The 26361-nt window shown below is 40.1% G+C and overlaps 1 protein-coding gene across 2 annotated transcripts; it reads right to left on the bottom strand.

Annotated features, from left to right (window-relative positions):
- Positions 1-623: 623 nt before the first annotated feature.
- LOC118222198 (GRB2-associated-binding protein 3-like) lies at positions 624-25816 on the bottom strand. 2 transcript variants are annotated; one of them, XM_035407594.1, is made up of 10 exons: positions 25493-25816; positions 16944-17250; positions 11990-12179; positions 11179-11633; positions 10331-10386; positions 9649-9910; positions 7701-7791; positions 6819-6903; positions 5455-5571; positions 624-3238 (listed from the first exon to the last, which is right to left on the bottom strand). In XM_035407594.1, exons 1-10 carry the CDS (start codon positions 25562-25564, stop codon positions 3122-3124), a joined length of 1752 nt encoding a protein of 583 aa, XP_035263485.1. In that variant the 5' UTR covers positions 25565-25816; the 3' UTR covers positions 624-3121. The 2 variants fall into 2 exon arrangements, with proteins under 2 accessions (XP_035263485.1, XP_035263486.1); XM_035407595.1 differs by having other exon boundaries at positions 624-3235.
- Between the last annotated feature and the right edge of the window lie 545 nt (positions 25817-26361).

Raw genomic sequence — 26361 nt, 5'->3', positions numbered from 1 at the left:
ATCTGGACATAAATGGATGGGAAAAAGTAAATATATTTAGAAAAATATTTTTGGGGGAATACTGGTATGTGTGCACAACTTCACATGGAATTTAGCAAACAGAATAGCATGCCCTATTTAAAATGATAGAGGTGTGGCTACAGGCCACAATCACTCACATCAGATGTTGTCAAGATGAGAATGGACCTAGAGTGGCGTTGGAAAGATGAGATTTTGCTAACATTGTGCCTTAACAGCACTGTTTATTTTAAAACTCAGTAACTTTTATTGGATGTAGATACTATTCTTTCTGAGATCGTGGACCATAGCATGCCTTTGCTTGCAAGCTTTTGTCTCCTTAATTAAATGGCCCAGTCTTATCCTACCAACTAAACATTTCAATGCATTGTTTTCACATTAATTATCAGCTCATAATAAAACACTATACTTTAATTGACTCCAATGTTTGCTAAGCAATTATTTTAAATTACTGCGAAGATGGAACTCTGCTGTAATGCAGCATCTTTAAAAGAGAGTGTTTAGGGACCCTTGGCTATTATTGTAATAATGTAGTCATGTTTCTCCAGTATCTCCCTTGAGATGTGCAATATAATAAAAATAAAATAAAACTCATGGGTTTGGAGTTCATCTTTGTACATAATTTTAATCAATTTGCCCTTGTTGCACATTGAATGGTGACCACACATGTATATATGTATATATTTGCAAAGCCTTCAGTCATATACTGTAGGACAAATTTACCATTTTAACAGCATTGTACAGCATTATTATAAAAACAAACAACAAATAGAAGACATAGCACGTCTGTCTCTGGCAGTACTTAGGCCTTGACACAGTGATTGAATTTCACAAAAAATAATGACTTTGAAAAGTCTTCCCTTTTGAAATCTATTCGACAGTGCTGTCACAGTGCATATTAGAACACCCTGATAAAGTAATTACAATTATGTTTCAGACCAGTAACAATCTTATCTTTCTGTGTATAGCCCTGTTGTCAAAAAATGATAGTCATTTTTATTTCCATATTTCATTTCAGGTGACATTTAAAGTAGTTTATAATAATAATAATAATAATAATAATAATATTTTATTTTTTAGCTAGTATTATTATTATTATTATTATTATTATTATTATTATTATTATTTCCCTTTGGCCAGCACTACATAATGATTTAGCAGTTGCCGGGGATAGAGCACACACAACATTTATGGTCAAGGCAATAAAAGGCAACAAATACATGTACATATTTGGTGTTAAGAGACTTGGTGGATCACAGTGCATTGAAATGGCTATATAAAGCACAAAACACATAACCAAGTTAATTCATGGCAGTTTCAGTGAAAGGGTAATTATATGGAGTGAACAAGCATTTTATCTCTTTGTATCGCAAAACTGACTAGAGAATTATTTTGAATTACTCAGTGAATACAACAAACATTTTATGAAGGGACTATGCTAATGGTTTGGAATGTAAAGGATTGTAACATTAAATACACTGAAGTCAATCAGCATTCTCCTAGCATGTCCTAAGGCTGACACAGAACAATGTTCTAAGCATGAGATTGTATGATAATCATGTATGGTTTGATTGATGAAAAGATTATGATAATTTAAGAAATGACTCCCTCATAGGCCTCTTCCTGAAAAACCAAGCCTGCTGCTGAATCTCTGTAGCTATGTGCCTGCCACATCTGGGGCCTTCAGTGAGGAGAAAGCATTTGTAGCCAAGTCTATATGTTTTGGGGTATGATGAAGGAGCAGTGCAGTGGTCAGTTATAACTGATTGGGTAGCCATAGCGTTGTCCTTCCCATGGAAATCTTTGTTTTTTTCTTCAATCTGGTTATTCAGGAAGAGGTACTGTAACTAACTCCTGAAATTAGCGAGCTAGACAGTTTTTCATTAAAGCCTGTACACTATCAATGATCATTGTTAGTAAGCCAGTGTTTGCTACTGTAACAAGTCTTTCTATGAACAAATATCCAAATAGACTGCCTGCCATTGGGATTGGTTGAGCATGGAGCAAGTTGATTGGCAGCTTACAATACATGCCACAACTTTATCTCTCATTGGAAATTATTTTTTTCTCATTTGTTTTTCTGCTTTGTGTGGAAAGTATTTGCAGACCTCCTTACATTCCCAGAGTATATATGCAACAAAGTATTTCTTTAATGCAGTTATCAAATTGGCAACTGGTGAGATTTTTAAAATAGATTTGAACCTGCAATCTCCAAAGCCACACCACAGAACCCAAAAGAAAATGTAAGTACCTCTCAGTACAAAAGGATTATCAGAATAGGGAGCCCACAGAGCGGACTTCACAGTGATAACTTTATGGTGTCAAAGCGTATATTGGGTTTCCAAATGTTAAAAAAAGAAACAAGCAAGACTAGCACATCTGCATATTGTGACCACCGTAGTCCTTAGGGAATCACCTCACAAAATAAACTGTAGATTTGATAAAAAGGCCATATTTGTATGGAATCTTGCCAATACATCACATGAATATAGCAACTAAAATAATAATTTAAAACATAAATTGACAGGAGAGCCTATTTTAATACATGAAACATTTTTTATCAGATGGTACCTCATGAAACCTATGAAACAAACTTTAAAATGACAAAAGATAGGACACACATAGCATCCTAACATTTATTGTGAGCATTTCATGCTGTTTTGTTTTCTTCTTATATTTCAATTAACCTTTGTTGAAAGCAAAGTACCATAGGCAACACTGATTAGATCTTAAATGCACTTCAGCACTCCCATTATATAAAGTCCATTACGTAGTTATCATTTATGAAGGTTAATAGAGCGCGCTGCAGTATGAATTTACTACCACTCATGTTGAAAATGAACACTGCAACATCATTATCAGTATTAGAAAAGAGTTTATGCATGGACTCTTAACAAATAATGGCATCTCATTTAAGATCGTCCTCTTGTGTAAAATCACAAATACTGATCCTCAGGTTCTTATCTATAACACTGATGTCAAGGCGATGTGTTTTTTGTTTTTTGTTTTTTTTTGGGGGGGGGGGGGGGGCTTCTGTACTGGGTGTGTTGCCTTTTTATTTATTTATTTATTTTAATGCTTCTTTCGCCCTTTCCACCCTGCTTTACACTTTGGATTGCCGGACATCCTTCCACTCCATCTTAGTGTTCTGCAGGGCCTGGGTCTTCTTCTCATCAACCTGTACGTAGTCTACTCGGTGCTCATCAGCAAGCAGAGCCTTCTGGAAATAAAATAAAATAAATCAGGAGAGTTGATTAAAAGAAATCTGCTGAATATTTGCAGAAGGGTCCTTAACCGTAGCAACTTTTCTTTTTAATTTATAGTGATAACTGCAGTTAATGGCTGTTTTCTTCTTCTGGTTTTAGATAAACTCTGAATGAAGAAAAATATTTCAGAAAAAGTATTTACGTGGATGTCAGTTTGGTAGCATAAACATTTCATTCATTGGGACAACTATTCAATTATGTAGTAATGATTACTGCCTACTGTCTGGTCAGTTAAATTAAAGAGAATATTTACAACAGGCAACTGCAGAATTTTCCATTCTGCACGATAACAGATGTTAATTCCAGACACGTATGACGATTCCAGACAATATACGGTGCAAGTGCTTCAGTGCAGAGAAAGTATTTGTATTGCTGCCAGTCCATCTGTTTCCTGCAGAGCTGGTGCAGGTACTCACTCCCACACAAAGCTGTCTGAGGGGCTGGTGCACAGGCTGTACCGCTGAAGCTTTTCTTTAAACCATATGATAGTGAGAAATGACCACACCCTGACTAAAAATGGGGTTTCCCTTCTCTCAGGCTTTATATATAACCTTAAATTCAAGGGAATCTAAGGCTAAAATGCACTAGAATTTCATCAAACAACCAATTCCTAGCAAATAAACAGCGTAATGTAGTGACACCAGTGGCAAAAATGCTTCCTCAACTGAAAAAGCAGTTCAGTATCGATGGGTTATTGCTGACCCATGTATATATTTTGTAACCGGAAATAAATGTTCATTTAATGTATACGTAATTGAGCATATCTGTAATTACTGTATAACAAGTTATGGCAAGTTTAAGTTAGTACATTTCTTGCCCACACACTGCTAGTCAACTCTTAATATAGTGCCATGGTTACCATCATCTGAGCTGACCTGCACATGAAATATCTTGCTAAATGCTAATAAATAAAATGCTAATTATATCAATTACACAAATTCACATAATGTTATCACATGTTAATATGCTTTCATTGTTTTTTTAACGGAGACAAAAATGGAAACAAGTTTTAAAGACATGAACAGATTTTATGAGGTCCATGCTTTTTGAAATACTGTATGATGTGTAAAATATATGTTCGGTGCAAAATCATAGAGGTTGGTGACATGATAGACATGTTTTGAATGGTTTAAAAGCAAGTTCTTCTGGGAGACGGTTGAAGGGATAAAGAGTATTGAAAATAAACATAATACATAAACAAACACTCATACATCCTGGAGAAGTGTCTGTGTAAGCGCTCCTGTAGGGTAATGTCAGACAGACAATCTGCCTCGGCCCTCAAGGAGCAGTTGCCTAGATACAGGCGTTATGCACATGGGAACAGGCTGATCCAAAAACGTAAATGGAGTTGCAGATGGATGAGGAATATCACATAATGTGCTCTGACCTATGGTCTAACATGGGGGCCAAAGGTGAGATTATATAAGAGGGAGATATCCAGGGAAATGTAGCCAGTGCAGACAAAAGTTCATTCAGAGCACAGATATCGGTACAGTACTATTTGCATTATAATGCCCCTATGTTAGGACTCATTGAATGTGAGTACTGGAGCTAATGTGAAAGAGGCATTGGAATATAGATTGGGAAATTAATTCTGAAACAAATGGAATCTTGATAGGTAAGTTCTGTTTCCTACAAATGTAATCTGTCACCCACTTGCAGCAAGTGAAAAAACTGCATTTGAGATAATCCAACGAACATACTTGGAAGAAAAGATTAACCATAATTAATCAGTCTAAAGACATGCGGGTAGACTAATTGGAGATTCTAAATTGCCCATAGGTATGAGTGTGTGTGAGTGACTGGTATGTGTGCCTGCAATAAACTAGTGGCCTGTGCAGAGTGCATTCCTTCCTCTCACCCAATGCATGCTAGGATAGGTTCCAGCAACGCTCTGTGACCCTGCCCAGATAAGCGGGTATAGATAATGGATGGATGGATTGATCATAAACCAACTCTTCCTAATTCCTGGTATATTAACATCACTTACATCTATTTGCTAAATACCATACAGTACACATTGGCCAGGTGAAAACCTGGGACACTGATTCTGATAACTAAGGATCATTTGTATTGTGAAATGTCTCTGAAATGTATGGTCGGTGAAACACGTGTAGGCCTGTTGTTCAACACAAACATAAATGGCCAAGCCCTTCTGTTTGCTGCTCACCTTCTGCACTGGTGAAGGTGACGCCGAATTGAAGTCCAGTGATAGGTAGTCCAGATTTGATTTCCGGGGAGTGCAGAGAGCTGTGCTTCCATTGGCAGGTAACAAATGCCGGGACTCCTGCGATTAAGGGAAACGACAGACCTTATTAGCTTCTCCCGTAAGTGACTCTAAGCAAAGCTCTGATGTGTCAGCCTGTGAATGGCTGCCCTTCTCTGGGTGGGTGAATCTAATTTCCCCAAGGCTGGACCAGCCCGGGCTCTGCATAAGATCTGTGAGGCACACACTGTTCTCATTTCAGAGGAAGGTGACTGCCAGCATGCTTAATCATTCATAAGGCCCTCAGGAAATCATTCCCAATTGGCTCTACTTTTTATCTTGAATTTTACTGGTGTCGTATTCAGTCTGATAGACTTTCCCTTCCTTTCCTTCCCCTGCTCTTCTTTGAGAATTACTTGGTTTTCTGAGTGGGGGAGAAAAAAAAAAATCTGCAAAACTGGCAGGAGACAGGGCACTTCTACACAAGTTTCTCAGAATCCAATTAAGACGTCAAAGGAGAAGTTGCACAGAGATGCGCAAAATAAGTTAAAAAATGAGAAATGAAATTGAAATTCGGGGACGTTCTGTGAAAGACGAAGCCTCAGAGGGGATTTGGCGGCGCTCGGGCTTTGTGAAGCAGGGTTCTGCGGCACACCTCCACTCCCGCGTCAGTGCAGACGAGCGGCAGTCGCATGCATCACCTGTGTGCTCCACAGCAGGGATAACTCCTGGGCTCCCTTTCTGAAGCCAAACTTCAGTTTCCTCACCCTATTAATTTTATTTTTTATTTTTTAAAAATTTTTTCCCAGTTTTGCCAATAGTTCTTCATAAGTTGCTGCTACATACTTATTTCACTGCAGCTGAATTTCTAGTGCCGTTGCTATAATGTATACATTGTTTGACATATTGAAACTGCCTTTCCCTGGAAGTGAACTTTTCTATGGCAGCTGGACTTTCCTGGTGAAATGGGTAAAGTGTACCACTTGCCTAATTTATTAGTGGAAGGCACTGTATGTAAAAAAACAAATGCTTTCATTCTGGATTAGTTTTGCAATTTGTCAGTGTTAACAGGTTCTGTTCTATCAAGACAAAATAGTAGTCTGTCAACATGTTCACTGTCATTCCCATCCTCAGTTCTCAGTGCATGTTGAATGTTTGGCTGTTTTTGGTATTAAATGATTCCGACAGCATGACAGCTGCATCCTTTGCTGATGTAATAGCTTTAGCTTTTTCAGTTTTTTTTCTCCCTTGTAAGCTTTCAAAGGAAACACAAGCCAGTTTGTGAATGATTTCTCTGGCTAATTTTAGAGTTGCTGAACTTCAATTACCCCCAGAAGACAGCTGTCTTCTTGATCCCCCAAGGTCCCTGTTATGCCAGGTCTTCTATCCATTGGGAACCAATGAGCTGAGTTTCTGGGACATAAAAAAAAGTACAGCTCTGTTAACATGTAGTTTTTACATTATAAATTGTGTGACATAAAGAAAGGTCCTTATAACCGTATACTGTAACATGTAAGTAACATTTTCCAAGATACAATTTCAGGAATATCACATAGAATATAATGAAAATGCTAAGTATATACTATGGTAACTGAATGAATGTTTGGGAGAACTAGTGTATGTTTGCCTGTACATATGGGCATACTTAGTGAAACTGAAATGTAAGGAAAAGGCGTACTGCAATTATAGTCTGATTTGGAATTAAATTCCCTGGCACCTGTGACTGAACTAAAGTCAGGAGGTTATTTACTGTAATAACAGCTGGAATCCAAACCCCAAGCAGTCAGAATGGGTGATTAAATGAAATAGTAAGATCAATTGCACGTGCCTTTGAAGGAACCTTGGAACTTGTATTAAGCCTATGTCTGTACGACGAATGGAAATTATATAGCGCAGTACATGTACATAATTAGATTTTTTAAAAGGTTGTACTTGGTGTGATTAAACGTCACAATGAATATTTGATGCTCACATTTTTTGCCACTAGAACATAGCTTTATGTCAGGCTTTGTCAACCATAATAATAAAACAGATGCTTGTCAGTTGATACATTAGCCCTGCAACGACAGCCATCCCCGCTAATTTGCTAAGTGCCTCTTGTGCCCATCTCTCACACAGACAGAGTGACCTGGACTAGACTGGCTGTGCTACCCCTTGACCGCAGATTCAAAAGTGACAGAGAGTTGCATCTCCGCAGGTCTTGCGCTCACCCTGGCTCTGTCAGCGTCCGTGTCAGAGACAGATGGGGTGGACATTCATTGATGGTGGATAAGGCCCGTAGGTCTAATGGTGGAGGTCTTGCTGCGAACCAGGAAAGAGAGGGCAAGATTGTGACACAGCTTGTGGTACAGTGAGTGAGCAGAATCTGTCTCAACCTTTCTTTGCCTTTGCGATCTATATCCACTTTGGAAAAAAATAGGCTAGACTAATGTCTCAATTCTGCTGTGGTATTATACGGAATTCAACACACACACACACACACACACGCTGCACTGCAATGTGTATGCAAAAACTCAAAGTGCGTATCACAATTGTTTAAGTACTGTACATGTACATGTACATTGTGAACATATTATTAATTATGCAGAGTAAATTGCGATCGAGTGATGAAATATTTGCAGAAGGGATTGCTCAAATATTTCAGCAGCAGTGAAGCACAGCGGAAGACCGCTCGCGGAGTGAAGGTGTGCTTAAACAGGGGAAACGGTCCGCTGCTCCTCATTGTCAAGAGGGTTTTCATTTTCCCTGCGGGGGCTCCAGTGCTCTTTCATTTACCGCTGCACTGAATTAGCCTGAAGGACGTGGTTCCCTGCGTGCCCCCCGATTTCATGGGCCCCGCGGCTCTGTCTCTTCTATGCTTCCTGGACACACAGTCCGGATGAGGAAATATTTGCTGGAGCTTGGATCGGGTACATAAGTGCTTCCGAGCCTCTGTGCTGTTTGCCGAGCTAAATGCTAGTTCTCCTTCCAGCTGAGCTCAACCGTGTTTGACCAAGCAGCTAATAGGATGCATTTCTTGAATTGACATGAAGTTATCAAATTCTGAGTGAAAGCATGAATGTTCTAACAGAGCGGTTTAAAATATGTTGCTGTAAGTTATTTTTACACTTCCTATATAGGCTTGCAGTATGTAAATCTTACAGTACGTGAGACCTACAGCTGCATATCACGCTCATAGGAACTATATATTACATTCATATAACAATTCATAAACACATAATGCCACTTGGCTTACAGTGGCACCCAGTACTCTATTTCTTTCCATGTTATAAATGACACTGGTAAGTGAACTTGTCATGGGACGGAAAATATAAGCATTTATAAATGTTTATGTAGAGCTTATAAAAGCTGTCATTAAGAGTAATACACTGGGCAATCAGGCCAGAGACAAGTCATTGCATAACTACTTAAAACAGGTTCTCAGAAAATGTGGACACTTAAAGCGTGGATGCTTTTGGAAAAACTACATTTGTAGCAGGTGAAATGTTGAAATGGCTAAAAGCAGATAAAATTAGCAAATATTTCTGCTGAACCTGACCAATTAGGAACTGACCTGGAAATAAAACTTGCACACACAGTGTGCTCCAAGACCCTTGGGCTCAAGCACACTGAAATAGAGGGCTGTGCCATTATTTATGACCAATGCTAACAAAACGTTAGATACAAAATATAAATAAAATAGACCAAAAAGGATTTATCCTGCTGACCATGTTCTTGGCAGGATGTGCTCACAGTTGTTTTGTTTAACGTTGTGGAACCGAGCTGTTTGTGCTTCTCTGCTTGTTTACCACTACCAGGTCAGCTTTTGGCAGGTTGTTAAAAAAAGCATCAGGAGTGCACACCAATTTTTCAGCACTTTAGATTCAAATTCATCTGTATTGGCTGCAGAGACACAGACTGCCAGAACACAAACACTTCAGGCTGTGCGCTGCTGTTCTGTGTATTTGCTTTAGCACTGCCTCTTTCCCGCATATGTGTGAGGGACAGAGCGAGACCTTTCTGTGCAAATGCTAAGAGACTACCTGTTTCCATAAAAAAATAAAATAATTGAAATGTCATATTTGAAATGTCATGTTTGCTTTTTTGAAGGAGAAGAAAAACAGACAAGGGAAGATCTATTTCTGGCTGAATCTGCTTAGCATGGGTTCATGCCCTTACCTCTTCTCCTTGGCTTCAGATCGCGGTTCACAGGAGGCGGTTCCAGATCGGTTGGCAACCCTTGCAAGGGGGCAGCAGGGGGAGGGGTCTCAGGGTTCCCGTTGGACATGAGGAATGGAGCTGATGTTGGACTCATGGGGACGTAGCCATCTGACTCAATGTCTGAACTGGCTACTGGGGGGGAAGCCCCAGAGTTCATGGGGATATAGGAGTCTTCATAACAGTCCACCGAACTTGGACTGCATACAGAGTTCAGTCGTGGCTAAAACAGAAGGAGGCAACAGCGACAACACACACAACAGCTTGTGACGATTTTTTGTTAATTTTTTTGTTTTTGTTTTTGAATTTCAATTAATTGCCCATCCATGAAGCAGAATCTTACCACGAGAAAGTTAGAGCACCACCAAGAGATGTGCACTAACCAACTTATAGTAAAGTTTTGATTGGCAGAAGAAAAATGTTACTTACATGTCTAAGACATTTGAAGACAGTCAATATAATTGAAAAAAACAAAACAACTAATGATTGTTTTGCAAAAGGGCTATTATTTTTAATTAAATAATTTAAGGGTTTCAAACAGGCGTCAGTCTTTGACTATTTTTATAAGTTTTCTTACATTTCTTGTAACTGGTTCAATAAATCAAATGCAATTGGTTGAGCAGAGATGTGCATGGTTCCTTACCAAATTAAGACTTAGCCTTTTGTTCCAACTTCTTACAGAGCTGATGTCAAACTCTCCTGAAGGTAAAGAAGATATTTATTTATTATTTTTTCCCCCCAATATCTAATTCCTAAGTATATATCCTGCTCCTTATCTTTTCTGGTTAATTTCACAATTTGTCCTGCAGACAAATTGTCATGGTCAAGGGCCAGGTCCAATTCCTGCAAGGGCTGGAATTGGTTGGACACCGCAAACTCTGGAGATACCACCCCTGTGTGATGTGCACACTCTGTCACTGCGCCCGACTGTCACCCAGCTCTCTCTCCCTGCCTGCTCTGGAGTCTCTCCCCTTCTGTGGCGTGTATGGTAGCTTTTTAAAGGAATTATGAACGGTGGACTCCAGTAAGCTGCCCCTCAAAATCAAGGATCTTGCTTTCAAGTCCTCACTGAGCCAGCAACGGTGGCAGACGAACTCTCCCTGGAAATCACTTTCCAGAAGTATGATCACCCTGCTCAGTTTTCACAGCTTTGGATGCATTTTAACCCCCCAATTATCGGCCTATCTCTCCCTAAGTCTAGACAGAGTAAGTTACTGCTGAGACAAAGACACCAAGACCACAAATTATAAATGCGCAAGGTGGCTCCGGACCAAAAAACCAGCAACAGAAACCAGAGCGGAAAAAATAATGCATTAAACGTTTAATTAATAACACAAAGAAGAATGACTAGATGTAGAATCAATTTGGTTATAATTAAGTTGGCTGTTACTAAATGCAAATAACTGAAATAAATAGCCCTTGTATTAGATAGTATTTTATCTATATTGTCAGAAAAAATACAACCAAATGTATCTGTAGGTCACACTGTACCTCTCCGAACGTGATCCAGTCCTGCCAGGGAGATTCTCCGAGGAATTGGGGCAGGCTGAAGTGGAAAGAGCCCCTCACCACTCCGGAGAGTCATGTGATGAGGTCCATTATCTGCACATCTCTCAGAGAAGCGAATGGGTTTGGGCGGCCGGGGTGGGGGTGTTTGACCATCCATGATGCCTTCTGGAGACAAGGACGTGGCTGGTTTGTCAAACTGGAAAAAGTCCGGGGCTGGGTGGAGCGTCTGGGTGGGGGACGTTGAGGAGCAGGAGGAGGAGAATTCAGACAGTCTCTCCAAAGGTGTGGAGGAAGAAGGGGTACCAAGTGGGGGCTCTGATAGCCCGACTGAGATGAAAGGGGACAGCGTCTGATTGGTGCAGAGAGGGGACAGGAAAACATCCTCAAAGGTGTTGTCCGATGAACTCTGCTCCAGGGACCGCTCTGAGTTTGAGCAGCTGTTTAAACACCGACAAAACAAAACAATAAAATAAAATAATTAATGTTTTATTTTATTATTACCAAAGTCTGAATCACAGTGAAAGCACAGACAGTACATATAATTCTATAATGATTTTAAAAAAAAAATGAAACTACGTAATCAATTAGAGTTTCCTTTACATGCATCTTAGCGGCTTGGCTTGAGAACCATTTTCAGGCTCTTGAAATAATGAAATCTAAAAGACCTGAATGCATGAGTACATGGAAATTTGTCATCTCCTCAGAGGAAATGGAGGAATGATAATAAGAATATGGTATCGAAGATGTGCCCCTGTGACCTATGCCTCATGCCCAGGTTTCCATGGCAACTTGCCTGGTGATGCTGACCCTCCCGGTCTCGCACTGCGAAAGGATGAGGTAGTCAGGGGGCAGACTGGACTCTGACTCACTGCGGCTGCGGCTGCCCTCTGTGGTGTTGGCGTCTGCGCTGAGGTCATGGCTTGTGATGTGGGATGTGTGGGTGGAGCTGGCGGGTGAGGGCTGCTGGGAGAAGCTGTCTGAGTCTGTGACAGAAAGGGATACCATTTCAATTTGTTTTTTTTAACATTTTACTCAATACTCACAAATATGCTAATATATGATTAGATACAAAACATTCATTTTTCAAAACCAGTACAATAATAACATTTCAATAGTAAAACTCATGGCTTCTTTTTCACATTTACGGTGTGCTTAAAAACACACAAAGACACACAAAATACAAAACCACACACACACACACACACACATTAATTATTATTATTATTATTATTATTATTATTATTATTGTTGTTGTTGTTGTTGTTGTTGTTGTTGTTACTATTATCATTATTAATAAACATCTTATGGATCTTCCATCATACAAAAGCCAAGCAGATCATGGTAACTTTAAATCATGCATCCCTCCATTTTGTGTCCCATAGTATCCAGCAGAGGGCGCAAAACCGATGGCTATAAATACTTTCATTACGTGTTATTGAAATCTAAGGTCTGGATGTACTGTACCGAATGGTGATTTAAATTTAAAAATAATAATAATTAAAGCCCTCCTTTTATCACAGCTGACAGATGAAGGCTCTACATTTTCTTGTTCTTCTTAGAAGAACTTCTGTTCCAGTCACAGACACCATTTTGACACATGCAGAAGTAAATATCATCAGGCTCTTCAGAAACAATACACTGAAACCCAGGGAGTGCTGGCCCCTCACCAGTGCTCCACTCATTCTCTGCTCTGATTAAAGCTTGAGATCAGAAGCAGGAAGAAACCATAACACTGCCTTCCCTTTCAAGTGCTTCACAGACCTAAACACTGAGCAACACAGCACCACTTTTCTCTTTGGTCCAAATGCATGTTCTCTGGTGAGACATGCAGGAGGGGATGATGTAACAGTGGCCCAATGTAGGAACACTGCTTCAAACAGTCAATCAATTCAATTTGAATCAATACAAATCAATGCTGGGAAATAACATAGATACGAATTATAACTTTTACCTGACAACATTATATATTGTATATGTAATTTCTAAATGGTGAAACCAAAGTGCATAAATACCCTTAAATAAAAGCCGAGAATGTGCCCTTTAACCACGTGAATTGTTCGAATAAAAATATAAAAATGTGGAGAAATCAACACAAATCAAAAAAACATGTCTTTGTCACAAATGTCATAGAGATCTCTGTATACACCCACATATATACAGTATATATATATATATATATATATATATATATATATATATATCCATCCATTATCCTTCCCCGCTTGTCCTGGTCAAGGTTGCGGGGGTTCTTATCCCAGCATGGAATCAAACCCAGGGCCTTCTTTCTGTGAGGCGACAATGCTACCAACTGCACCATTGTGCCAATAATAATAATAATAATAATAATAATAATAATAATAATAATAATAATAATAGTAACAACAACAACAACAACAAGAACAACAATAATAATAATAATAATAATAATAATAATAATAATAATAGTAACAACAACAACAATAATAATAATAATAATAATAGTAATAATAATAATAATAATAATAATTTCCAGGTTTCCAGACATAACAGTGTTGTACAGACGGTGACAGCAGAAACCCAAGAGGAGAGTAAGCACGCTGTGGACAGGTTTAATGTCCCTGACCGGTGACAGCTCATCCCTCATTAGCGGGGAGCCGATCCGTCTCGTTATTTCACGTTTGCCGCTCGGGGCGTTTGGAGTGGCGTTAGCCATGCGGTGCGCCGGGGCGGAAACTTCGACGTGACGGAGCGCGAGTTCCTACGGGGCGAGGTGGGCGGGGCGCAGACAGGAGGGGACGGGGACGACGGAGGGGGTGGTGTCCGAGCTCATCCCTCTTACAGTGCCAGTCTGCTCCCCCTTCTGCCAATTTGGCTCATCGGACTGCCCACCTTCACGCAGCACAGTTAATCATGCAGCTTGGCCTCGTTCCCTGATGTAGTAAGATTTCTCATGCCAGTTTGTTCTAAATTTGTTTTGTTTGCGATGCATTATTGCATTGCATGCAATGGGATCATATTGGTGATAACGGCAGAGCAGATTTACACATTTAATTACAGAAACAAAAACAATTTGTGTATAATTAGTGAAACAATCAGTAAAATAATTACCAATCTGCTCAGATGTTTAGTTGTTTAAAGCTGTGGTGGCCCAAAATGGCCTATCCGCAGATAGGTTGAATTAATGGAGAACTTTATTGCCCCTTAAAGGAAGACTTGTCCTCTGACATAAAAATACAAGCAAATAAATAAATAAATAAAAACAAAACAATAAAAGCATTGTACAGACTGGGAAAATAAAAATAGCGAATACTGAACGGTACAGGCTAGATTTAAAAGAGGGAAATGTAGTCATGCTGGAGGGAGCCAGCTCAGTGCACTGGTCAGCTGGATGGGGGACAAAAAGGCAACCCAAGGCAGCCCTGTTACTAATATATATATATATATATATATATATATATTTAATACACACATACATATGTAGGACTAAAAGGACCCTACTTTTTACATGAAGCAGCTTGCCATTTAGAGTGAATAGTATAGACATCCATATAAATGTTTGTCAGAGAATAGCAGGGCTGGAGGGGAGTAGATGGTAAAATCTGTTCCTACTGAGAAGGAGAATAACAGGAGCAGCATGCTGACATAAAATCTCAGAGAGAGAGAGAGAGCGAGAGAGGGAGAGGGAGAGAGGTGGGAGGGAAGTGGTCATCAATGTTTCATGGCTCACTCGTGGCTCTACTGTTAATGCACACTCGCTGGTTTACGGTTTGTTCTCTCTGCAGCGAGAGGGGCCTGTGGGGCTTTCTCAAAAAGCAGGTTAGTAAAAGGTTGATGCCGGCCGGGCTCTTCCCTCCTACCGAGCAGTGCAGGTCTTCCACCATTTCGCGTTCCCGTTCGGGCTGTCGCACACGGGCCCGGCGGGACCGCCACGTGCGGTCATTACACGTGCAAAACGCAGTGCGGTTAGTTTCGGCGCGTAGCGGCTGAGCGGTGGGCCGCCCGCTCCTCGGCGCATCGATTCGGAGCTCGTAAAACGGGCGGAAAGGCTCTGGGTGACGTCGTCGCCGGCGAGGCGAGGGAGGCGATGACTGGGCTCTGAGTCTCTATCTCAGGGCTTCCCACACAGATCAGGTGACTCATGCCGCTGCCTCCTACTCTTCATCGGCAGCGGTATTATAAAATTCAGCTTTATCTTCTCAGCAGAGCTGCTGCTTTTACAATGCATGAGTGACGCGGGTACCACCGAGACTCAAACCGCGTTTTTAGGCTTGGATTTATTTTTAAGATAATTACAAGGTAAATGCTCACCCACGGTTAGCATTCATGCAACTCGGGCCAAGTTCATGCGCAGTTTTCCTTCCGTTTCTCTGTATATCGTCTTTGTGAGAGTTCTCCGTAAAAGGCGCTATACAAAATAAATGTTGTTGAATGTAGTTCATAATTCAGTTTGCATCACATTTAATTTTAATAATTCATATTAATTCAGAAAAAAAAGAAGCAACTTCTATGGAAAGAAAAATAAAAGCCAGGTTGAGCATTCGTGAACATGGTGTGTTCAGATTAACTCTGATATTTGTCAAAGCTACACGACTCAGCTGCAATCTGTCAGTGTCAGTGCTGGTTACTCCAGGGGTGAGATGCTTGCATAAGCCAAGATTTGAAAAAGAAACCTTCCCTGCTGACATTAAGTAAACCTGTGAGATACTGGGTTTTGCTGCTAAACTATGAAAAAGGTTTATGCACAAGGCTTATAGTAATTCAAGTTGTTAAGAATTCAAATCAAAATGTGCATTAGTGGCTGATAACGAGGGTCACCTGTTATGTGTATCTATCAAAGAGCTCAATTTTCTTTACAATAGAAGCATATACAATAATTGTTTTTGGCATTTATTGAAGAATGGGAGAAAAAGGTGGTGTACTGTGCTATTAAGAGTCTGTCATAGCAGAGATTTTACTATTGTGATTCTATTGAAATATGTATGCTGGGTTCTAAAAAATGATGGAAAGGTAAAAAGGATTTTCAAGCAAACCAAAAGGTACAGTTCCCAGCATGTGAGTAGTTTCACTACTTGTTTAAGACAGCTGTTTCTACCTGCAACAATGGTACTGTTCAGCCCTCATTGTGTGTATTTAGAATACATTTTTATAAAAAATTAATTCTGCTATTATTGCCAAATACACACGTAAACATAGAAATATTACGACAACATAATTTCCCGTTGGCTTTGATTTATGAATAAACGCAAGTGTTACTTTAAAAAAAAAAAAAAAACATATATTTCATAAATATCCTGACTATGATATGGATTCAAAGTCATGATAATATTATGTTAATATTACCGGCATCTTAGTGTTTTAAAAATAGAAGTTGTAGCTTGCAGATATTTAATGTGCATTTCTATCATGTGATGGCAATGTGCTGTTTATATAGAATTCATAACACCCTAATGAGTGAAAAAATTGCATATCATATCGTGCTAATAGGAACTGGTTTTCATTAAACATGTGCCATATGGTCTCATATAACAAATTTCATAATGCGCATGATTATATGTGTCATAACCTCCTAACAGTTGTTATAAACTGGTCACAAGAGTTAAGTATGTTAATGACAGGGCTTCTTAAAAGCTGACGAAGGTATTACGAATGCATCAACTAAAAAAGAAATGTTACTAAATTCAATGACTATCAATGTGTCACCCTTCTGCCCCATCTCAGACTTCAAACAGCCAATCAGGTGAAGAGAAATGCATCACGAGTCCCCTTACCTGCCGCCTCTTCGTCCAGTGGGCTGAAGTGGCAGATTTGGCTAATGTTGCGCACCCAGCTGTTCATCTCCTCCTCGGTCTTGGCAACCAGGTAGAAGATGCGCGAGGAGGTCTTGACTACGAACAGGTGCTGGTTCTGTAACTCCCTCTTGAGCAGCCGGATCTCCGTGTGCATCTGGACTTGGCACTCCCGTAGGTCTATGGTGCGGATGGGCTTCTTGGAGCTCTTGCCCCTGTAGTATTCCAGCACGTCTGGGTTTCCGCTCATCCGACCCCGTCGGAGCACAAACCAGCGTTTTCTCCAGGCCTGGTAAAGACAGAGAGACGGATGGGTGGGGGTAAGTAAATCAACCAAAGCGAGTGGACAAATTCACACTTCTTTCACACTTCTATAATACGGATAAATTTAGCATGGACATTTCTCTCTCCCCCCACTCCCCTTAATTGACAAGTGCCCAAACTCACTTGCATCAGTTAAGTACACAAGTCAAAATGTCTATTTATTTACACCATCTGTGTGGGGACTACTGTACCAGGGCACTGTACTACCTTACTTCTGTCTTTTGACACCTAGAGAGGATATATTTTTTAAATGAACGGTCAGTTACAGTAACACTATCCTCCCTTTACTTCAGGTTCAGGTCCCAAGTGTAAGTGTTTTTTTTCAGTTTTGGTAACCTTACTGTGAGGAACTATGTCACATTTCCCAGAAAGGTCTAAAAGAGGAAGTACTTTCTGCACAACTGAGGTTTTTGCCAGAAACTAACAAAATGTACCATTTGGCAGTTTTGAAAAAAGACATATTCTTCTTGTCCCCCAAATAGGAAGGCTAATCATCACATTGTATTTGGTCACTTAAGCCGAAGAGTATGGACAAGCCCTATATGATGTCCAAGGACTGCAGCCAACAGGAGCTTTTCTTCACTCTGAAAACCACTTCAAGTACAGCCAGCTCAGACATGCTGCTGGTCTCCAATCAATCACAAGAATAACACATGTGCTGTGACATACAGTTGGGAACAGGACACTTAAACTGAAGCTCCACCTCTCTGAGTGTTACTACAGCAAGTTACACACTGTCCAAAAAGGCCTACTGGTGGTAAGTCCAGGGGTCAGGAAGTAAAAGTCCTGCCACGTGTTTCTTCCGCCCATGAACTAAGTCAGCTGACTTCACCAACTGCTTCTACCTCCTGGCTGAAGAAGAATTGTGCTAATGAGCAAAGTGCCGGGAGGACTTTCACTGTCTGAACCTGGATTTTCCACCTCTGTTCGCTGGCCACAGTCTCCATAACGTATCAGACTGCGAGACATGCCACAACGTTAGAAAAAACAGTCTTTCTCTGGAGGCATGATTTTCTTTTGATAGTATTATTTGGTTTCAGCAGTGGCTCAATAGAATGAACTGGATTTGTTGATGACTTATGGAATTGTATTTTATTATAATTTATTTAAAGCTACATCTCAAAGTTTTCTGACAAAATTAAATGAGATTCTGAAATTGTCTTCAAAAACACAAGGAAAGCTCTCTGACCAAGTTACCACTCATTGGCTGTCAGTAGTCATGCAGTCTTTGTATTACACAACATATTGGCAGTACAGATAAAAGTTCCCCTTTTAATTTTCAAGGCTATATGGTCCTGCTTTATTTGAATAATTTTTTGCACTACTTTTTTTTTTCAAAGGAGTTTGAATGTTATACAACAATTACATGATAGTATGATCCATATTCTAATTATATGATGAAGGCCAGTTTAATTATATTCTCTATAACCACTCTCAAGCATTTATCCTTTTCAGAAACAAAAAGGCCATTTGCTAGATTTTTGTACGGTCTGTAACATATTTGAAAGTTTATTGTGGGGGAGGTTAAGTGTCTTTGCATAAGGGGAAATGACACATACCAGATTGGAAAATGTACTAAAGTAATCCAGGTTAATACCTTATTCAAGAGTACAACAGCAAGGATTGGATCCCATAACACCCTGAGTTCAAATCAATACAACCCCACAAACACAGCCCTTATGCTGATTACAAGACAACAGGCAACATGCAGTAAGACACATGACTATGGAGAAGACAGGATGACGATTGCTGCCTCGTCAGTGCCCAGCTCCCCCTCCTCTCAGTGTCACTGCCCTCTAGTAAAGCATATGGTCTTTGTTCTCTGTCATTTCGCCCCACTAATGCACCCACCTCCTGTCCCATATGACCTCTCCCAGATTTTGGGGTCACATGTTAGCACATGACCCAAGGGGAACCATCTGCCACAGAACAACTGCTGATGCTGTAATGTTTCAGCAATGAAAAAGCATGATCCGTACTACCTTTTCCCTCCTTGCTTTGGTGCTATGAGTCAAATGGCAGTGTCTGTAGTATTGGTTCTTCTATAATTAAGCATACAAATATTAATCTTTTTTTTGCCAAAGGGTTTAAGCAACAACCTATAAAAAGTTCCAAAATATGTTGTGCTGCATAGTCATAGCATTTCCAAAAATCCAGGGACACTACATGAATTATAAATTTGGCTAGAGTGAGGCAACAACATAATTTGATATCACTTGTTAATTCTGAGAATGTATTTATTACTTTTGGTGAGTCTTGTATTATTTCTGAGTTTTTCCTTAACAGCTTGATCTGAGGTCATCGCTGACCCAGAACTACACTACTCAAAAGAGAGGGACCATTGTACAAGGCACAATGTCTTTATGTTATTGTGACATTCATGAGATTCATGTATCGTGATTATCTAGTTTGAATTAATTTTAGCTTAACCCACCAATGTTACGAGCACTGTCCTCAGTTCAAATTGATTGCATCATTATCAAACTGGCAAAACTGCTTTGTCTTCAATGCTACCACAGTGAATATGGAAGAGGTTTAGCTATGCAAAAAATGCTGTGTTCCACTTAATTTACAAAGCCTGAAGTCACATGAACTGTATGTAACCCACGCTATAAAGCTTTTGAGAAAGTCTCTGAACCTAAATGTGAGACAAAGGAATCTCTCGAGGGGGAAAAAGTTTCATCCACAGAAAAACCTCTTTCACATGAGATATAACTACATAATTTTGAAGCTTTTTCCTTTTCACAATTATTTAGTGCTCTCAGTGAAAAATACTGCACATTTGTCTGTGGAATATGAAATGCAGGAGTGAATAACTAATTAACTAAACCACAAAAAGCCACACATTCTCCACATAATTCAATTGGTTTAATTTTATTTGCAAATAGAGCATAGCAGCATTTTGTTTTTGTTTTTTTGCCAGAAAACCTTTATAAACAGTACATTCTGCAGATATAATGCAATCAACATTAACATTGCCTTAGAAATGAATACCTGTTTCAGATTTCTTTCAGAAACACAACTACTTTTGGTGGTTGTTGTTTCTGAACTCAGTTTAACATTGAGTTTGCATGTAAAATTTGCAAGGAAAAAAATATTGAATCCCTCTCAATCTTTGATGTTAAAATGGCTCTGCAGAAGCCACGTGACAGCGTGTGCCGGATGTAGCTTGTGTGTGGGAATAGCCTTTTCCAACTTCCTGTTTTAGGACAGGTGCTAAATATCTTAACAGGAAGAAAGGAGCAAGTTCCTCTGATGCTTAAACACCAGTTGCAAGAGTTCCCATTATTTTCACCGCATACTGTACAATAACATATTGTAATATCAAATGGTTATACTGTTTAATACTGTCTGCAAGGAAGGAAATCACACACACATACACACACACACACACACACACTCCTGACACACACATGTACACACACTCCTGTACATGCCTGTAGACATGTGTAAGTGTTTATTTGCATGTGTAAGACAATAGTTTTTTTTCATCTTTGAGGGTCAACATGACTTTCTCAAGTTGCATTTCATGTTTACTGAGACCACAATAAGCATGAAAAAAGACATTGGAAGGACTTTTTGAAATAGCTGTCCTCTCAAGAAGTTGTGCCCTTGTTTCTGATTTAGTCAAATGATAAGAGACTTTACAGGAACTGCAGGAAACTACCGAGTAAGACCTTTCTGATAAACTAACTATATCTAAATCCCAATATCAACTACTCAACAACAGTGCAAAGCCAGTCAAATGTGCAAGACAAACCCTTATTAAGACTGTGAAAATCTAAATACAGGCCATTTTGTTAGGAATGCAAGGACTAAGCATTTATTTATTTGGAAAGCATAACTCAGAGTGTGTCATTTTAACATGGCAAATGATTACACCAAATTAAAAAAAGTTAAAATGTGAATTTCATATCCACTTACACTTTTTGAGACAAAGTGGTTGGCACTGTACAATTCCAAGATCACTGTATAAGCATGAGGTGGTGATACACTACTTGCTACAACTCCCTGACATACATACGTGCAGAGGTATTGGGACAGTAACACAATTTTTGTTGTTTTGGCGCTGCACATTTGATTTTAAATAAAACTATGAATATTTGGTTAAAGTGCAGACTGTCAGCATTAATTTAAAGGTATTCAGATCCATTTTGGGTGATCTGTGTAAAAATGACAGCCCTTTTAATACATTTTCCCTCCATTTCAAGGGAGCAAATGTAATTTGATTGTTGAACATAATCTGAAAAAAGTATTTTGTAACAATATAGTTGCAAATCCTTTGCATTCGATGACTGCTTGAAGTCTGTGACCCATTGACATCTACATATTTGGTATTTTGCCTGGTGATGATCTGCTAGGCCAGTACTGCAGCCATCTTCAGTTCTTGTTTGTTTCTATGATGCTTTTCCTTCAGTCTTGTCTTCAGCTAGTGAAACACATGTTTGATTCAGGTCAGGTGATTGACTTGGCCAGACAAGAACATTCCACTTTTTTATCCCTGAAAAATGCTTTGGTTGCTTTAGTAGTATGTTTGGGGTTATTGTCCTGGTGCTTTTGATCTTAGGAAGTTCCTTTCTTTCTTCACACTTTCCTCTTTCCATCACTTTGGTTCAGGTTAATAATGATAAAATTAATTATAAAATGGACTAGAATGAGGCAACAACATAATTTCATATCACTTGTTAATTCTGAGAATGTGTTCCTTACTTTTGGTGAGTTTGGTGTATTATTTCTAAACCCTCTGAGGCGATGCTAGTGTAGTCATCTCCTGTGGTGACATATTCATGCCTATTTCCAGGCCTTCTGTGATCTACCGGGTTGTCTGCTATTGGTGAACTTGCCAATGCGTTCTTGCTTCCTCACAATGTATCAAACAATTGATTTTGAGACACTCAATGTTTTGGCTAGGTCATTGATAGGTATTCTGTCTTATTTGGTCCTTATTTGAGAAAAAGACTTCTAAATACATATTTCAGGACTAGAATAAACTCTAGACCTTTTGTTAGCTTTTATGTGCATTAAATAACAATACAAAGACAAACAGCTGACCAAGATACAGCTGAGCAGACAATTACTTTTGCTTCCCTAAAATGGGTAGACTATGTATAAAAAGGACTACAGTTCCTATACCTGATATGGATGTAAATACCCTTAAATTAAAGCTGATAGTCTTTAACCTCATATTTATTGTTTTATTTCAAATCTAATGTGCTGGAATACTGAGCCAAAACAACAAAAATTGTGCCATTGTCACAATACTTTTGCATTTAACTGTATATACAGACACGCTTGTCCACACTTTGTGTGTGTGTGTGTGTGTGTGTGTGTGTGCATGCATGCATGCATGCGTGTATAAGAACAATGAGTATATTTAGAAACACTTGCAAAGCAGAAGAATAAAAAATGTAATGCTTTTTAAATTGCATGTAATATCTTAGTGGCACTTCAAGCTGCATAAGCATATCATGAGGTGACTTTCAACTTACAGTAGAAACAAAGGACAAACAGAGAACAAGTTATAGTAACAGAGAACAAATGATAGTTCTCATTTGTATTCCGTTCTTGCCTTGTCTTGCACAATTGGCCGTACCATTATACCCAGTTATTAAACGTGGGAGGATGTGAGGATGGGAGAGGTAGTATTGTGCTTGGGTGGAAGGAGGTAGAAAGTAAATAAATGAAAAAACATTTTAAAGCCACATATACCAGAAATGTAAAAAAAAGTGTATTATTATTATTATTATTATTAATAACAATATTTTAAAAATAACAACAACAACAACAATATAATAATAATAATAATAATAATAATAATAATAATAATAATAATAATAATAACAATAATCTTCTTACATACGCTGAAGCATTGACTCCATTATTATTAAACAGCACACAAGATCTACAGAAATAGCCATCCATGCCAAATGGGCCGGGCTTTCATGGAGAGCTGAGAAAAACATGTAGCTGCCTTAATCAGCTCATTCCACAGAATTCACCAATAACCGCGAATTTGCCTCAGTTCAAGATACTGTTCTAAAGTATTTAGGTCACATGGCCACTGTTGATAAACAGCTTCGCAATACCAAGAATCTTCAGATAACAAATGAAATAGTTACATTTTTTATAGCTTGTAAAACAGTCATTCATGCTCCTAATGCTATTTATTTCTTGGGAAGATATACATAGTTTGCATTCTTTGCATTGCCCATTTGTACATCTCGATTTGCTGAAGATGATCAGGTTCAGTGCAGAATTCAAAGGGACAAAGAGCTGTGTCACACCTGGGATTCAAACCCACATCATTCCGCTCAGTCTAGCATGCCCTAATGCCAGCAAAAATATCATACTGCTGACCTATGTAAGAAGATAAAGCTTCTGCAGATACAAACATTACTGCAATGGCAAACACTTTCACGTATGAATCTCATGGTACAAGCTTATAACGCAGCACTTCTAGCACCTGCAAACTTAAATTTACTTCCCGGCCAATCCAGCAACCTTCATGAACGCATACAGATGGCCTGTTTGGTTTGGTCATTAATGACCTTATCCTTTATGTTTACAGAAGTCTTCCAAATTTGTACATCACACCATGGATTTTTCCCAAGTTGCATGTACTCAAACCCTTTATACAGCCCCAGCTGCTCTGAAGACCTCTGACACATGGGCCAAATCCAAATCCAAACAGTGAATTGAACAAGTGCTTTCACTCTGTATGGCTCATCTTACTCTAAGCTCTAGTGCAGCAAGATTTGTGTGTGTGTGTGTATATATATATATAATAAAATATAATATAATTTCCTTCCTCTCTGTCCCTCTCCTCTCTCTCTCTCTCTCTCTCTCTCTCTCTCTCTCTCTCTCTCTCTCACACACACACACACACACACACACTCTCGCTCTCTCTCTTTCATTGCCTATTTGAAAGGCTTATTAGTATCTTAGGCTTTGGCCTGTGGGCAATTGACCTCTTCTCTGTGTGGCTGATGACCAGTGTGCTGGGGACTGAGCCGGACAGTGTCTCCTTGCGGGAGAAAGTGCCCCCCGCCTCGGGGTCGGACACGGTGTCCAACAACTGCCCGCAGGGAAAACCCCGTCCTTCCTGTTGTCTGGGACATCCTCCTTCATACCACAAAGGGAACTTGAACTGCGGGCCCCAACCCACCCCCTTCCCGCCCATGCTCCACCAAAAATAATTCCAAATGGAATTTCCCAAGCAACCATCGAGTACACGGTCGTCAAATACGCCAGCCCCTCCACCCACATTCACCCACAGCAACCCACCCGCCCCCCCCCCCCAACCCCCCCCACCCACCCGCTCACACGCCCTGTCACATTCAGTGGTTTTCCTCTCACTCTCTACTCTCACTATCTGGAGACAATACCAACGGTCATCGACGCATAGGATCGTTTCCAGCAGTTTGGCTGTGATAGGGCTTCCTATGTTTTGCAACACGCCCAAATTTCACAGAATAACAGGCAGTTACAGAGCACAAGGGGCACCCTCCCTCTCCTTCAACACAATACAGACAGTCTGTGCACATACAGTTACACCCGCCAATCTCTTCTGAATGTACTGGACTTTACAATGCATACTGAACCGATGAATATGCAAAAAACACATGCTGGTACCTCTGCATTACAGTATATTTCTAGATGATATATAAAAGTGTAGTCTATAAAATAAACATTTGCTCTACTGTTGAGAGCAACATGCTTTTAATGCATGTTGTAAAGCTGAATATATATGCCGGCAATACAGTGAATATGATTGCATACAAACAGTTCAAATCAGGTTCATCCAGGCATGATGGACATGTTGCAGGGTAGTACTGCTTATTCTGCATCAGGGATCATAGTAATGTGCAATACAGTACGCTACAACAACATTCCCATCTGCCACAGGAGGAAAGCCTGCCTGCATACTACTGTGTGCACTGAAAGACAAACAGCAAATATATAAACGTCAAATCCAGCACAACCCTGCTAATTTGATTCAAAGACAGAAATAATTTCCTCTGTGTAAGGGATCAGCAGCTCCGTAGCTCAGTGGGCTGAAAGCTCTGTTTCCTTACAGTGCAGGAACTACAACCGCCTCTATAGTAGCCTGGTCAGAATGCAACACAAGAACACATTACTGATTGTCATGCTCCCACCCCCCACCACCACCAGCAGCCCCCCTTGCCCGTTATGAGCACTGTACTCACATATCTCTTCAATTTCTTCTCAGGCGGAGATTTTACGAGCCAGCCGGTGCAGACTACATCTCCTGCACTCATCCTGACAGCTGAATGCTGGGACGCAGAGCCTCCAGTGTGTGTGCGTGCGCGTGTGTGTGTGTGTGTGTGTGTGTGTGAGGGTCCGCGCGTGTGTGTGCGTGAGCGCGCGTGTGTGTATGTGCGTGCGAATGCGTAAGCGTGTGTTTTGCTTTATTATTTCTGATGCTGCCGCTGCCGCTCCCATGAAACTGAGCAGCAGTCAATCGCTGCGTGCTGCTGCACAGCCGTACCAAAGGAGGAAGTCAAGCCATTGATCACAATGACAGAAAAACAGGGAGGGAGGGGAGGGAGAGAGGCAGGCAGGGAGGGAGTGAGGGAGGGAGGGGGCCTGAGAGAAGGATGTCCCCGCCTACTAATCAAGAGACAATGCACTTGCTCAGCAAGCACATGACTGGGATGTTTTCATAAACACAGTAGCCAGCGTGCTGGCGAACCGCCGATTGAAAAGTGCAGCTGAAGGGACTTTCTCGAAACCATCTGCCATTTAGGCTGTTGCCTGCATGACGTCCGACAACCACAGGCTGACCGATCCCATTGAGGGGAGAGTTACAGAGTCTGGGAGTAACTTTTTTCACGAGAAAGCGAAAGAGCAATGGCCGCCTTCAGAGTCTGTCTCGGCTGACACTGTAAAAAGGTCAAAAGGCAGAGACAGAGAGAGAAGGGAAAAAACATGGAGGTTTGAAAGAAGATGTGACTATAGGTCAATTTGATTGGGGAAGGACTGGAAGCGAAATCACAAGATGCATTACATAAGGAAGGAACTTTTTATATTGCAGGGAAATGTCACTTAAAACGGT

This window comes from Anguilla anguilla, chromosome 3 (assembly GCF_013347855.1).
Source record: "Anguilla anguilla isolate fAngAng1 chromosome 3, fAngAng1.pri, whole genome shotgun sequence".
NCBI lineage: Eukaryota > Metazoa > Chordata > Actinopteri > Anguilliformes > Anguillidae > Anguilla > Anguilla anguilla.
The sequence above is the reverse complement of the archived record's forward strand: the minus strand, read 5'-3'. Positions and strand labels throughout refer to the sequence as shown.